The sequence below is a fragment of the Apis laboriosa genome, unplaced genomic scaffold (assembly GCF_014066325.1).
Source record: "Apis laboriosa isolate Shangri-la unplaced genomic scaffold, ASM1406632v1 scaffold47_cov149, whole genome shotgun sequence".
NCBI classification, from domain to species: Eukaryota; Metazoa; Arthropoda; class Insecta; order Hymenoptera; family Apidae; genus Apis; species Apis laboriosa.
The window spans coordinates 4,071,270-4,086,479 of NW_025223437.1; the positions used below are offsets into that span (position 1 = coordinate 4,071,270).

Below are 15,210 nucleotides of genomic sequence, written 5' to 3' on the forward strand. Positions count from 1 at the left end.
CTAAACGTAACGAGTGATCGTAAACGAGGCGAGTAACTAACCGGGCGGGAGGGGGTTGCTCTGGGACGCGTTTGGAATTTATCGAGTCCACTCGATGGAGAATTAATCGACAAGGGTATGCGTATGTGTGTGTGTGTGTGTATGAGCTCGTCGTGGTCGCCGTGCAATCTCGAAGAATCTCGAACGAGAATAGAAGGGGGTAGAAACGATCGCGAGATAATCCTCGCCTCGTAGAAGAAACGGGGAGGTGAGATTTCAGGGTGGAGGAAAACTGGCCGACTTTTCGAACGGATTGTTTCGAGATTTAATTCGAAAGTTTTGAATTATCGAGGCTGGTTAATAAGTAGCGCAGCTTCAGTATATTTGACGTGCAATTCAATTTTCGTTCGTCCACGATCACCTCGACGAATTTGTGTAATTTTGTCCTCTTCGTTTTGTGTTCTTTTTTCGATTCTTTTTTTTTTTTCTTTTTCTTTTTCTTTCTCGAATTTACGCGAAGCCTTGATAACGAGTTTCGAAGGAAGGATCGTTAATCCGTGGGAATAGTGGAAGGAGAAAGAGAGAGATAATTGTTGAAGGTATGCTTTGCGAAGAAGATGGAAATTTAGTCTTGGTAATTGTTTTGATGTTTGTGGAAGGCATTTGTGAGAGTGTAGGGGAAAATGTAAGGAATATTTAATGCTAATATTTGATGAAATATGTAAATATAAATAGTTATTCCATGTAAAAGAAAAAAAGTAGAGATTTGTCGCAATTTTTGTTAAACCTCGCATCCCTCGAAGTAATCTAATCGATTTGATCATTTTTATTTGTCTTCTACGAAAAATTCCACGCGTGTCAAGTATCTAAATTGATCTAAATTCGAGCGAAATTTTTCTATACAAAAGATTATTTGGACGCGAAGTCAAAGGGGATATCCTCAACATTGGGGATTAAATATAATAATAATTATCATGGTTATTTTCATCGACCATTAGCGGATCTGTTTAAAGCAATTTAACATTTCAAATTGAATCGCTTATAATTCCACAGTCCCCCAGTTTCCAATATTATCAATCGAACAAAATAATTGACTCGATTTCACTCTTAACCGAATTCATTCCAATGTTCGATTCCAGTTTCAATATTCACCATTCACCTCCATCATCTTCCAACCATGATCCCAGTACGCTCGTATCAAAATTTCCACTCGTGAAAAGCGGAATAACCCGTCAACTTTAATTTTTCGCACGAACAGAACACGAAACTCTTCTCTCTCTTTCGTTAATTTTTTTTACCAAAAATTGGAATTCGCTACAATCCTCCGTATATTTCCGCGTAATACACAGCTGTGGAACAGTTGGATTGTTTTAACCAGTTGGACGCCTCCTTTCGGGTGAGAAACGAGAATCGGAAATGACGGGATTCGAGCAACGCTCCTCTGACTGCTTCGTGTCACCACGACCGAATTCCAACCCTCGTAACCCTTTCAACTTTCTCGAAACAAATATTAAATGATGGTTCTCTCTATGTGCCACGGGAGGTGAACATTAATGGAAACTTTCTCTTTTGGAAAAGAACTTGATACCAACGTTTTTGTAAAAATAATCTGATTATTCCAAGGGAGGAGAAGGGATATATATATATTTTTATATCGTAGAAGAAACTATGGTAAATTTTGAAAGAAATGACACTTCGTTTTAATCGTATTAAATTTCACTCAATTTTATCTCTTTTAATCCTTTTAATTTATATTGTTCAATTTAATTGAACAATTACATTTTTTATTTAAAATCTTTAAGAAACGAGAAGATTAGGGTGTAAGATTAAGGGACTTGGAAACTTTTGTTTCTTAATTATATATAACTTAAAATTGAAACTAATGATGGAAAAATTTTGGAGAACAGACATTTTTCCACGTTACCTGACAAAACGAAAATTAATATATAAGCTTAAAAACAAACGAAAAGCATATTTCCAACCAAACGAAGAAGCCAACAACTCAACACTTTAAAATAAAATAATAAAAATTCGCAGTGTAATACGAATCACGTTTCCCACGAAAATCACGAGATAAGTACACAAGTCGATAAACAATAGGCATGGAACGAACAATTTCACCCTTTGGCGCGTCACTCGTCGCGCAATCTTCCCGAGAGAAGTAAATCTACTCAAGCCACGCAGAAGTCATCCGGCAAGTGTTCCAAAACTCAAAAGTCATAATCCCACGGTTGTGCGCTCCGACAAGAGCGTGTTGCAAAGAGAGGGTATATCTGCATGGTCGCTTTCTGTCGTCTCGGTTGCGGTGTCGGCAGACCCAATGTCTGCTCGAGGATAAATCGCGCGGGAATTGAAGCTCTCGGGGATTCGTCTGGCGATGGGACAAGGGATGGAGAGACAAAAGAGAGAGAGAGGAAAGTAAGAGAAAGGAAATGGAGGGAAAGTGTAAAAGCGTGGAGAAGAGGGCGAAGAAAAGGGAGAATAAGGGATGGAAATATATATATATATAGGGTGTTCTGTCAAAACCGTTTTCTTGGAACGGAGAATCTTTGAAACCTTAGTAATTTGAATGGATTTTGGAGAACACTCTTCTTTTAGATTTCCTTTGATATATTCGGAAAATATTGGGTATTAATTAGAAGTTTGTGTATCTTTTGCAATGAAATTTATAAAAGAAGGTAGTATTTAATTTTTAGTTTTTAATTTTGTTGAGATATATACTTAATTAACAGAAGTTTCGAAAAATTTTTCTTATGACCTTGAGATAGGAAGTTTTTAATCGAATTTTACATACGTTTCTATAAAATTATTATTGGAATAATAACACCGTAAACTTTAAATCGTTCAATTCATCACGTCTTTCAGAACAGCGGATTGCTATCGACAAATACTGCACGTGATAAGTTATGCTTGCAAACATGTACAAGAAATAATATTAAAATTTACACTGTCAAAAAAAAATAATTACAAACAATTTCATGGATTACTATCATTAGGTTAAACAATACAAATTTTCTATACTTCATACCCTTTCTTTTTAAAATATTCGGATCATATTATTCAACTATCCTGTTATTTTCACGAAAAATTTACACCAATCGTACATTTATACAAAAGAATATGAGAATATAAAAACATTTTCCATATTTATACTATCAATCCTTCATAAAATTCGAATAAAATCCAAATTGAACAAATAACTATAAATCCACGCATTGATCACACGCCATATAAATGTAATATAAATATAATATAAATATAATAAAAAAAAGACTAGATAATATCGTCATTAAACACGATTCGAATAATAACAAGACACCCCGTAGAGGGGGAGAAAAAAGGCGGGAAATACCCTTGGGATTTCTTCACGGTAGATTTATGCCACCCCCCCCCTGGGCTGACTGGCTGGCTGGCAAGTCTGCGCACCCTATATACCTTCACACTCGCCCTTGGCCGCGAGATTACCTCCAAACCAAAAGATCCTGCAGGATATTATGCGATATGCACCGAAAGTTGATAGATGGCTATTACGTTCCGCTGAGACGAGCATCCCCTTCCCCACGTTCCCCCTCCCTCCTCTTTTTCCTCTTGTTCAATCCGCCCAGTACGGTTCACGAATGTGATTTTTCGGTGGAAAGGTTCCCCTGGTCCTCGTTCATCGTTCTGAATCGCTCGCGCCCCCAAACTTTTTCTCGACTTCTTGCCCCTTGCTGAACGTACACGAATCGTGAGATTTTTTTTTTTTTTGAGCATTGAGACGATTCTGCGGAAATATCGGTCAGAAAGGGAGGAGAGGGGGTGTTCGTACAGGATCAAAGGGGTTTAGAAAGGGGTAAGGGGTTTAGAATCGAGGGGATGGGAAATGGATGCTGGGTTTATTTTTGAAATTTGTTAAAGGAAAATTTATTCTTGTGTATTGGAATTTTAATTATTTTAGGTAATATGGATTACTTAGAAGGTGTATATTAATTAATTGGAAAATTGTAGAATAGAGTGATTAGTTTGTTACGTTGTTACCGTAGAAGAATATATAGAAAGAGAAAAAAAAGTAAATTAAGTATTGATAAATCTGCAAATGAATATTCATACATTCATTTTATATTCTTATAACGGGTGTTTGGAATAATCATTATTTCGACTAATCGATATTTAATCTAGATTTTATTATAGATATTTTTATTCTATGTGTTTTATACGATAAAGATCATATATATTTATCACTATAATTAAACGATACCAATTGTGATTTGAGAAAGGAATTAACTACATTTTTCTAAAGTCCAATATTGGCTAATTCTCTACAAAAGTAATATTTAACTTCATCGAGATAAATCTAAAACGAAAAATTAAAAAAGAAAAAAATAATAAAATTTTACAATGTGTCAAAATTTGATAAAATTTATAAAATATCCCCTCAACCATTGAAAATAATTCGATCATTAAAAACTGTCTCGATATTCAAGAAAAAAAATATTCAATAAAAATAAATAATACCGAAACTTTCAGATATCAAAAAATCGTATATCTTCGAAAATATTTTTCGCTAAATAATTTGGACCATCGTACTCGATTTTAATCCCCAACCCATTGAAGTCAAGTCGAACGTGATTAAATAATCGACGAGATTAAATATTAACGAGAAAAATCTCAATCTATGCGCATTACGCGCTGTAGAAATGCTATATTAGTTTACGTCGAAGCAGATTCTTTTTTTTTTATCGTCGAGCGAATTTTTAACGACGCCCCTCCGACGTTTTATTAAATGGCCGACGTGGAAAATCGGTATTCTTTAGTGTCGCGCGAAATTCTGGTCGCGATAACGGTGCACGCATTATCGTATTACGTTTCGCTCGACGAGACACGCGCAAATAAGAACTTATGTCCACTCGTTGTCCCTCGTCCAACGTAATATTTTTCCTCGTTGAAATTTGTTTCGTATAGGGTATAACTGTGTTGCTGCAAAAAATAGGATTCGAACTTGATTCTGGAATTAATTGAGAAGTAGAATTCGATTCGATTCGTTTATGGGAATAGAGAATTTTGGAAAGGTTGTAAGAATGTTAAAATTTTAAATTGAAAATAATATTTGATAATTGAGTATAGGCATAAGCATGATTCTTTTTTTTTTATATAAATTTTCACTGATTTTGAATTTATTATTTTTTTATGAGATGTATGCTTTAAGATCAAATATGCATTTGGCAATGGGGAGAAGGAATTCATAAGTGGATTTATTAAGTCTGATTAATCTCTGATTAATAAATATGTAGAAAAATGTTTCACATAGAAAATTGTACGATGTAAAAGAATATTTTTGCAAGGACATACCAAGAGAATTAACATTAATATATATTAAAAAATGATTGTAATTAAAAAATTTCCATACATTGATTCCTAATTATCATTTTTATATTTTTATAATTTTTGTTGGAATCTTTTTTAATAATAAATAATTTAATAAATAATTAAGAAAAAGTTGATATATTTTGTAATATAAGATTTTGAAAATTTTGAACGAGATTACAAGAAAAATAGGAATAGATATTTCTCCTGAAAAATCTAGTATCTCGTAATATCGAAAATGAAGAAAATGTTTGATCGTTATTAAGAAAGTATGACCTCAAAACTTAAGGTAATTTCAGCGATATCACGTTCAATTACAAGATAGATAACTTTTTTTTTTTTTACGTTTACACAACGTTTAAATCTTTAATAGGAAAATATTGAACGATATTAGCTTATCTCGTGCTATTCGTTTAACTTCAGATCTTCGTTTAAGTTTAGCCTCCTTTAATTTAAAATTTTTCATAGGGAAGTCTTTGGTAATCAAACTTTGAACACGTCTCGCGTATAAGATTCAACATCCTGCAAAATTAAACCAACTCTCGAACGACTAAGTTCGAGGTCGATTAAAATTAGGAAAATTGCTCTATTTTCGGGATATTAGCTTGCTTTGAAAATATACGATTGAAGATATAATTGATTCAAACAAATTAGAATGAAATGAATAATCGTTATGTATTATCTAAAATTAACAAGCATAATTAACGAGCATTTTTCTCTAAGAAAAAAAATAACAAAATAATAAAATAACAAAATTTGAAAAATTTGACAGAGGTTTGAAGTCAGGAAGAAATTAAAGAAATCAAAATTACATAAATCTCTTAAAGGTCTAAAAAAAAAGAAAAAAAAAAATTTAAATTCGAATATTATTTAAAACCTATTTTCCACGTCTGAGAATTCAAAGAAATTGGAGAAAAAGAAAACTATTCCATATATATTCGTTTATACTCTTTTTTTGACACGTTTTAAAAATTTAGAAAATTTGACAAAGATTTGAAATTAGAGAAGAAATTAAAGAAATAAAAATTACACAAATCTCTTAAAGGTCTAAAAAAAAAGAAAAAAAAAAAGTTTAAATTCGAATATTATTTAAAACCTATTTTCCACGTCTGAGAATTCAAAGAAATTGAAGAAAAAGAAAACTATTCCATATATATTCGTTCCAATACTCTTTTTTTGACACGATTCAAAAATTTAGAAAATTTGACAAAGATTTGAAATCAGAGAAGAAATTAAAGAAATAAAAATTACGCAAATCTCTTAAAGATCTAAAAAAAAAAGAAAAAAAAAAGAGTTTAAATTCGAATATTATTTAAAACCTATTTTCCACGTCTGAGAATTCAAAGAAATTGAAGAAAAAGAAAACTATTCCATATATATTCGTTTATACTCTTTTTTTGACACGTTTCAAAAATTTAGAAAATTTGATAAAGATTTGAAATCAGAGAAGAAATTAAAGAAATAAAAATTACGCAAATCTCTTAAAGATCTAAAAAAAAAAGAAAAAAAAAAGAGTTTAAATTCGAATATTATTTAAAACCTATTTTCCACGTCTGAGAATTCAAAGAAATTGGAGAAAAAGAAAACTATATTCCGTATAACTTCGTTCCAACACTCTTAAAAAGGCTAGGGTACAGGTTTGATCGGCGCCAAGGAAATCGTTGCATTGTCGAAACTCAGCGAGTGGAAACATTTAAACGGATCGCATCTCGACAATAGATATAGATATAGCAGGGAGGGAGGGAGGGAGGGGGACGCAACATGGCTTACCATGGGATTATAACAAGGGGGAAAGGGAAGGTCTTGATCCCGGGGAACCGACTAGCATTAATACAATTAGCACAGCTTTCCTGAGTACCGTAACGCGGTTCACGAACGGTCTGACCCTTTGGACTTGGCCCAAATATTCGGGACTATAGGGCCAAACCACCAGAATTCTATTACCGAATCTCTGGTTTCGATACGCTGCCGATGTTTTATGGCGTTTGAAGGAAACATCGTGGATCGAAGGAAGAACAAAGATTGAGATATAGATTGGAAGATTTAACCGTACGATCGAAAGAAGGAATTAATGCATACGATTATTAATTGTAAAGTATTAATTTGTATTAATTATAATAAAGTAATTTGAGAAATCATCATTCAAATTAAATATAAATATTTGAAAAATTTTTTTTTTTTGGAAATACGATTCTTAATAAATGTTCTGGATTGGCAAAGTGATCAAGATAAGTGGTATAAGTCAATCATTGGACAAGTGATACATTGTAATATATATGAATAGTCTAATAGAACAGATAAAGTCATAGAAATCGTATAAATAAGTAAATCATTCAGATCAACAAGTAGAATAGTTTAAACATAATGAGACAAGTTGAGAACAGTTCCATCAAGTGGAACGACTCGGTCATAATTAGACAAGTAGTATAGATCGACCTTAAGATCTTGATTTTTGAAATTTTATTTATTTTTGATCGATTAAATGACTGAGAAGATATTACTTTCGACATTTTATGTAATTTTTTTCGTATAATTATCCTTTGAGATATTTGCCCGCCTGAGATTAAAATAGGACATCCTGTGTATATTTCATTACGTGGAAATTTAATATTTATATTACACGTGTTTATATATCGTGTTTCGTAAAACAATATTATTTGTGTTTTGGATATTCGAGTTGTACGATCCACGTACGCAATAATATTAAAGCATTATAATGTTTAATAACAAAGTAATATTAGAGTATAGTTTCTACGATTGGTAAATATAAAACAGGAACAATTTAACTTCTGAAAGTGGACTGGTTGTAATTCCCATGACTATTCTGTTTTAATATCCTGCTCTTCTAAAATTGTATTATTACAGAATTTATCCTTGTTAGTTACGACTATTTGTGCATTTCCAATTTTTAATATTAATCATAAACGATTTTATTACTGTCAATCTAAATCCGAAAAGGCTGACTGAAACAAATATTTTTAAAAACTTTATACTCGATTCTCGAATTCTGCACAAAAAGTATTTCGAAGCTGCTGAAATCAACTGAACCTTCTCAACAATTTCACAATCAAATTCAATTCGTAACGATATTATAAAATTAAATTCTTCTTCTCGACGTCGCTTCGACGTTCAGATACCCTCGTCGACACTTTTCCATAATTACACCGTGAATCAAGAAATTTCACCCTCAACGCAATCCGTCCAATTTCCCCCTTCCAACAAATTATCGATGCGACACAATCAAAATTTCTATCGAATCACGAAAAAATCGTTTAATCGTAGAATAGGAAATGGGATAGTTGCTGCTCGTTTGTGCGCGTCACAAACCCTCATAAGGGTGTCCCATCGACGACAAGACACCGATATCTTCGGCGGCCAGGTGGCCATTCGTTTACGGTTTACAACGAGGCGGTTCAAGCTTCAAAGGCAATGCGAGGGCGGCTCGATTGGCCGGTTTAAAGGGCATCAAACGATCCAGCGGATGGCCAGCCTCGTTTCCTCGAATCCTCGTACCCTATCTTGTCGACAAAGTGGACAATGAGTCTGTGTGGAATCGGGGGAGACAGGTGTCGCGATACTCGAAATCGATTTCACGCGCTGAGACGAAAGCGTCGACTTTTATACGTGTTGGTGAAAGATGACTGACAAAGAAGTAATCGTAAATTTATTAAATAAGAAAAAAGGGGGGGGGAATATTTTAAACTTTTGATCATTCGATCGAAATTACAAGAAACGTAAGATGACGCGATTTTTTTTCTCTCTGTCCCTAAAAACTTGTTGAAATAATTTACTTTATTATCTGAAATTTTATTTGTTTTTGACAGTGATTATAGATGAAGATGATAAATATGTAGGAGTTGAACTTGACATTTTTCTTACGATTATTCAAAGTCAGTAAATTTTTTGTTAAGAATTTTTTTGTTTCACTTTTGCTCCATTTAAAAAAAATTGCATTAATTTATATTTCGAATTCGACAGATCACTCATCGAATTCCTCGTGCTGGAACAATGATATTTATTTTTGTCCATCCGTGCTAACGATTTCAAAACGATGATAACGGGGTAGATTTATCGCGAGAGATGCGGAATTTGTTAATTAACAAGTGTGAGTGAATACGTTTGGTTAATGAAATGGAAGTTTGCGTTGTTCGATATTAATCATGTTTCGATGATTTCTTTTAATGGATAGATTTATAGCGAGATATTTATACGGATGTGTGTGAGAAGAATTTGATTGATCGAATTTCGTTGCTTAAAATTGTTAATTTTTTTGAATTATATGATTTCGTATTGTTACGATTTATATTATGCGTGATATATTGTTAAAAAATAATACGAATATAAAAGTATTGTGTGACATTATTTCTGAATAACGTCTTGCTATTGTCTAGAATAAAATTGAACAAGAATATATTTATATTATATTTTTTTTTTTTGATTACTAATCGATATCTATTAATCAAGTATCTAACAAATAAGGAATAATTAAAATTTTAGAAATAATTCGTGATAGAAGAATAAAAATTATGTTCTTTCTCAAGTGAAATCATATTTACTTACGTTATATATTTTTATATTATTTTTCGAATGGGACTATACTATAAATATTTCAGAAAAAAAAATTACCAAATAAAAAAATCGATCGAATATGACATTCATCTGCAATATAATTAAATTAAATATAAATTCCCCCGAAAAAGAAAAAAGAAAATTAATAAATATCTTCCTCATTCTTCTCGACAAATCGAAAATCGACAAAGTTCGATCAAATTAAAATCGCTTGAAGTCCTTTTTTCTTTTATACAATATCAATCTGTTTCACGATGTGTATCCACGATGAATGTAGCCAGAAACATAGAGGATACAGTATCCACGACAATGCGCTTCTTGTCGCGGCGATAAGAAAGGAGCGTTGTACGTGCACGACTTCGAAAGACGAGAAATAGCGGTGTCCCGATGAAGGGGCGAGATTAGTATCTTTGCCACGATATCGAAAACGTTACTTACACCGCGCGATACCAATGATTCCTATCCCATGCCAGATTCAATGGCGCGTGCGATATCGCGTCTCTTGCACGTACGAGCCTCGACACTGTCGATCATTTCGATGTTTCTGATTTCACACCAGATATCGCGAACAAAGTGACATTCTTACGTGTATATATATATATATATATAAGTTACTATCCTTCATTTCTGGATACTTTATAAAAATTGACGAAAACACTCGAGTCAAAGAGCTATTTCTGGGTATTGAAAGTATGTACGAGCCTCTCGTGTGATTTAGAGATATTTTTTTTGACTTCTGTTGATCTTAGAAAGGATGGTTTTTTGGAATATACAATCAATTTTAAGGGACAATTCAACTCCACGAATTTTGTTGAATAATCATTCGTTAAATTCAATCGTAGAAGTTGTGAGATTATCCATCAATTTTGAAGCTTAAAAATTAGTAAAATCGGAGAACTTGGGAATTTTAGGCAAATTTGTACAGATTCAGTAAATTTTGGTTGATGAAATATGAATATCATTGATATTTAGCAATCAATTTGTTTAAAAATATGGTTTATTATTATTGAATCGCATTTTACATTTTTTTTCGTATTCATTCATTACTTGTGAGCTTCTAAATCCTAATTTAGAAATTCTAATTTCGAGTTTGAAAATCTTTCTCCTCTGAATGCCGGGGATCGTGTTACGAAGATCTATAGATAAGACTTCTTTTCCCGACTGGGAGGGCAGTTTCGAAAGAAGTTAGATAATAATTCTCGTTTGAAAAGGTGAGAAAAGTTGCGCGAGGATTTTCAGGATCGTAAGTCTAGTTCTGACTATCGTACATTATGATGTTATTTTCCCGTTCTGCAGCTATCAGCAATCGAATTATGAAGTTCGGAAAAAGAATTGTTTTTCCTTTTGAAAAATATATATCGTGACGATTCTTTTAATTGAAAAGAATTAAGTATGTTTTAAGTGAAGCGTAATTCAATAAATGATAAAGTTTCTTTAAAGAAGAATAAAATAATGGATAAATTTGATAGTGAAAAGATTAAAAATAGATAATTTGGAAAATTATTTTTTGTCATCGAAATATTTTATATAAATATAAAGAAATGAAAATTACACGTCCATTTGCATTTATATAAGAGATGATAATATTTTGAAACAATTATATTTCTATTATAAATAGAATTATTACGAATAAAGAATTAATTCTGAATTTTTCATAGATATAAAATTTCTATAACCATCTCTTTCTCAAAGATTCAGAAAGAGTGCAAATCATTAATTCTAATTTTTCAAGTGTATTTTAAATACAAGAATTTTATTGTATTTTAAATACAAGAAGAAAAAAAAATGTTTTAAAGTAATTTATTAAATTATCGGATTATCGAAGAATAATCAAAATTGGCTTTTAATAAATTTTTAGAGAAAGAGAATCGTTGCATCGATTTGACCAATAGACAAAGTTCGTACTTACTAAGGCGAGATAGCTTGTAAGCATCCGCGGTATTAATTACGTCTACGAAAGCCTGGAATTCAAACTTCCGAGTTGTGGTATTCTGGTTGTGGTTGAACATCGCAAATTTGAAGGCTGACTGAACTTCGTCGGTACCCTGCTCGAAAATTGCACCTGTAATTAGAAAATACGTACATTGATCACTCTGGCTTTATCGATTACTAACATAATTTCTGTAAACATTTAAGTATTTACATTAAAAAATAATAATATTATTTATAATGCATAATCATTTTAAGAAAAAGGAACAATTTATAGAATAATTCTTATTATATTCAAAATTTTGAGTCCAATCTCTAATTTTGATCTTTTTAATAAAGCTTCATAAATCTCCAAATCTCAACGTGATTTTTATAAAATAAAACTTATTTATCGAATGCAATAATCCTACTGTGTATATATCGATCATGTATACCAGAAAATCATGGTACACTGTTATTTAATTAAATTTTCTGCGCACAAATTTTGTTCTGAAACCCACGTTGCCTAAAAATATTTTCTCGCATTATCGATGATACAAACGATCGAGCTTGTCGAACGATTTATACGACTGGCATAGATCTTTCGAAAAAAGTTAAACGAGTTTCATACTTGCTCTGTTCCTTTTCCCCCTTTTTTCTTATCCACTTGGTACTGGGATAAAGAATCGTCGAACGCAGACGAGCAGGAAGAGAAAAATTCCAGTTTCCACGTAGGGAGAGAGTTTTGAAAATTTTCGAAATGGGAAATGGGAAACATCGCCGCGTGTTTTGCCCACGGCGTAGCGAACAGATACAAGGAACGGGGCAAAAGTCGCATCGGAATGATTTTCTTTACGACTTCTAAACTCACCACACGGTGAATTTGACTTTCTTCCTGAGAGAGTAGTTTCTCCTCTCCATCGCGGAATGAGAGAACTTCTTGTTCTCTCGCCATTCCTCACTGTAACCTCACCTACGCAATACCTCGTCCCACAGATTTTTCTTTCTCGCCTCCCCCACTTTACGCAATTTCTCGTTCCGGAAATCCGGTGAATCTTCTTAAGAAGGATCATCGTGGCGCGCGTTCTCCTTCCTTATATCAACAAAATAATTTCTTATTTTTGGAGGACAATGACATATTCAAGAGGAATATGAATACTTGAAAAATTGTTTTTTTAAGTTTCTCAGTGGTCGCGTACAATTTTTCACGAATGTATTTACGAAATGTTCGAAAAATCACGTTGAGACGAGTGACACGAGTCAGCGATATAACACGACGGAATTAGAATAAGCATTGGTTATAAAGCATTTAAGTGAAATAACGGATGAATAGTCAGAATAGTAGAAATAGAATGGAAATCAACGAGTAGAATGGTTGGTTATAAGTTATGGCTTTGCTCTAGTTATAACTGGACAAGTGAAACGTGTCAGCCATGATCAGACAAGTTAATAGTATGGATAAGTTATAGTCAGCAAAGTGGAATAATACAGGGATTGATTGAACAAATAGAATATCTCGATTGACCAACTAGAATATCGGCAAGAAATACAATAATTCAAGATTTGTAAAAATCTCAACAAAATTTGGAATCCTGATCGAATTTCAGATTGGATTAATCTGTACACAAAAGAGAATTCATATATATAATATATATTCATTCTTTACACTTTGTTTACTTTAATTTATTCGACATTCTGCTGTTTTTACGTAAAAGTCAGAATTCGTGAAAATAAAAATGAATATTTGAAATGGCAAGACTATAAATAGGAAAATATTTTAAAATCTATCACTCGTACTTTCTGTGACTCAAAGTTTAAAAATTTTTTTGTTTCAGATAATTATTCTCATTTGACAAGTTAAAGACTGTCCCTATTTATATTCTCTGTGAAATTTAATTGTACCAATTAAAAAACCTTCTTTTACTTTTCCTCTCCAAGAAATTATTCCATTGAATAATGAATTATATAAGATCAGACTGTGCCCCTTTATTATTATTATTATTTCAACAGGTGTCTACAACAACTCTCGTTGCTGTTCCTTTTTCTTTTTTTTTTTTTATCTCTATATTCGAGAAAGAACTTTGAATATTTCGCGACAATGTGAGAGAAAATCGTAAGACCAAGATTGCAAGGAAAGCGTTTCTTCTGTCCTTTGTGAGAAGTTACCAGGCGAACAGAACGAAAGAACTCTTCTCTCTCTCTCTCTCTTTAAACGCGGCCGATATCAACGCGACTCCCCGACTCCTCTCTGTGCGCTCTTATCGAACCACCAATGTTTCTACCTTTTGAAACGCATCTCTCTGGCAAAGTTCGTCGTATCAGAACGAGATTATTATTCAGCCTGAGGCTATCAAATGGAACCGATCAAAGAATAACCATTTCGTGATGCAATTTCTTCTTTATATATATATATTCAGGTTCAAAAAGAAGAAGATTATTATTAGAATTAGAATTTAGTATATATATATATGTATTTTTAAATTCTTGTAACTCTATGATATAAATTAAATTTGGAACATAAGTGTGAAGCTGATATATGTATATATAAATTATTTACACGTAAAGAAGTTGTGCATCACAGTAAAATGTTGATTGCTTCGTTGATTATTTCAATTTTGGTTCGAATATAGGATAAGCATATTTAGATTAAGAATACTTATATTTTGATATATATATATATATATATTTATTTAATTTCTTCGAAAATTTCTCTCAATCAGTTCAAATAATCAACGTTCTATCATACATGTGAATCATCAACAATTAATTTCACTGAATTTCAATAATATATTATTTTTATCTCTTAACATAATTAGCGATTAGTCAAAAGAACAAAAGCAAAACATATGAATATATTTCATTCGAAAGTGTAGATGGGATCAGATTATATTTCGTTTAAATTACTTCTACCGTCGTGATATTAAACTTTTTCTTTTCTCATATACTTGTTGATAAATGCATTGTTTACGATATCACGTACAAGAGTCGATAACCAATTATTTATAACGAAGCGAGGGATCACAAGGTTACAAGTTTCGAGGGTGGATAGCGATAGAGATCGTAGGGAATGAGGTTCGGTGAAATTGATACAAGCAGAAGTGTAAACATTGTTTAATACCTAAGACACCGACGCTTCGTTCGTGAAACAAGCTTCTAATAGTGTAGTTGCGAGAAGTTTGATGAACTACGACCGTAAAGTTGCTCACGGCCGATCAACCATTCATGATCTAATATGTTTCAGATTTTATCTGTGTAGGGGCACGTGCGGGACAAAACTGTGACGATAATTGACGTTTGATAATTTCTTATTTTGAACTATAATCGTCGACAATATTTTTCATTATTCCGTCTTCTTCAAATTTGAATTGAAATCCTAAAATACATGAAATACACGTTCTAATTTCTGTTAAC

The 15,210-nt window shown here is 32.3% G+C and overlaps 1 protein-coding gene across 1 annotated transcript in view; it reads right to left on the reverse strand.

Moving 5' to 3' along the window:
- LOC122716681 (glutamate receptor 1) overlaps nt 1-15,210 on the reverse strand; it is a 277,322-nt gene that overhangs the window by 124,914 nt on the left and 137,198 nt on the right. Inside the window, 1 exon segment of the mRNA XM_043939999.1 lies at nt 11,801-11,953. Coding sequence (XP_043795934.1) covers nt 11,801-11,953 — 153 coding nt within the window.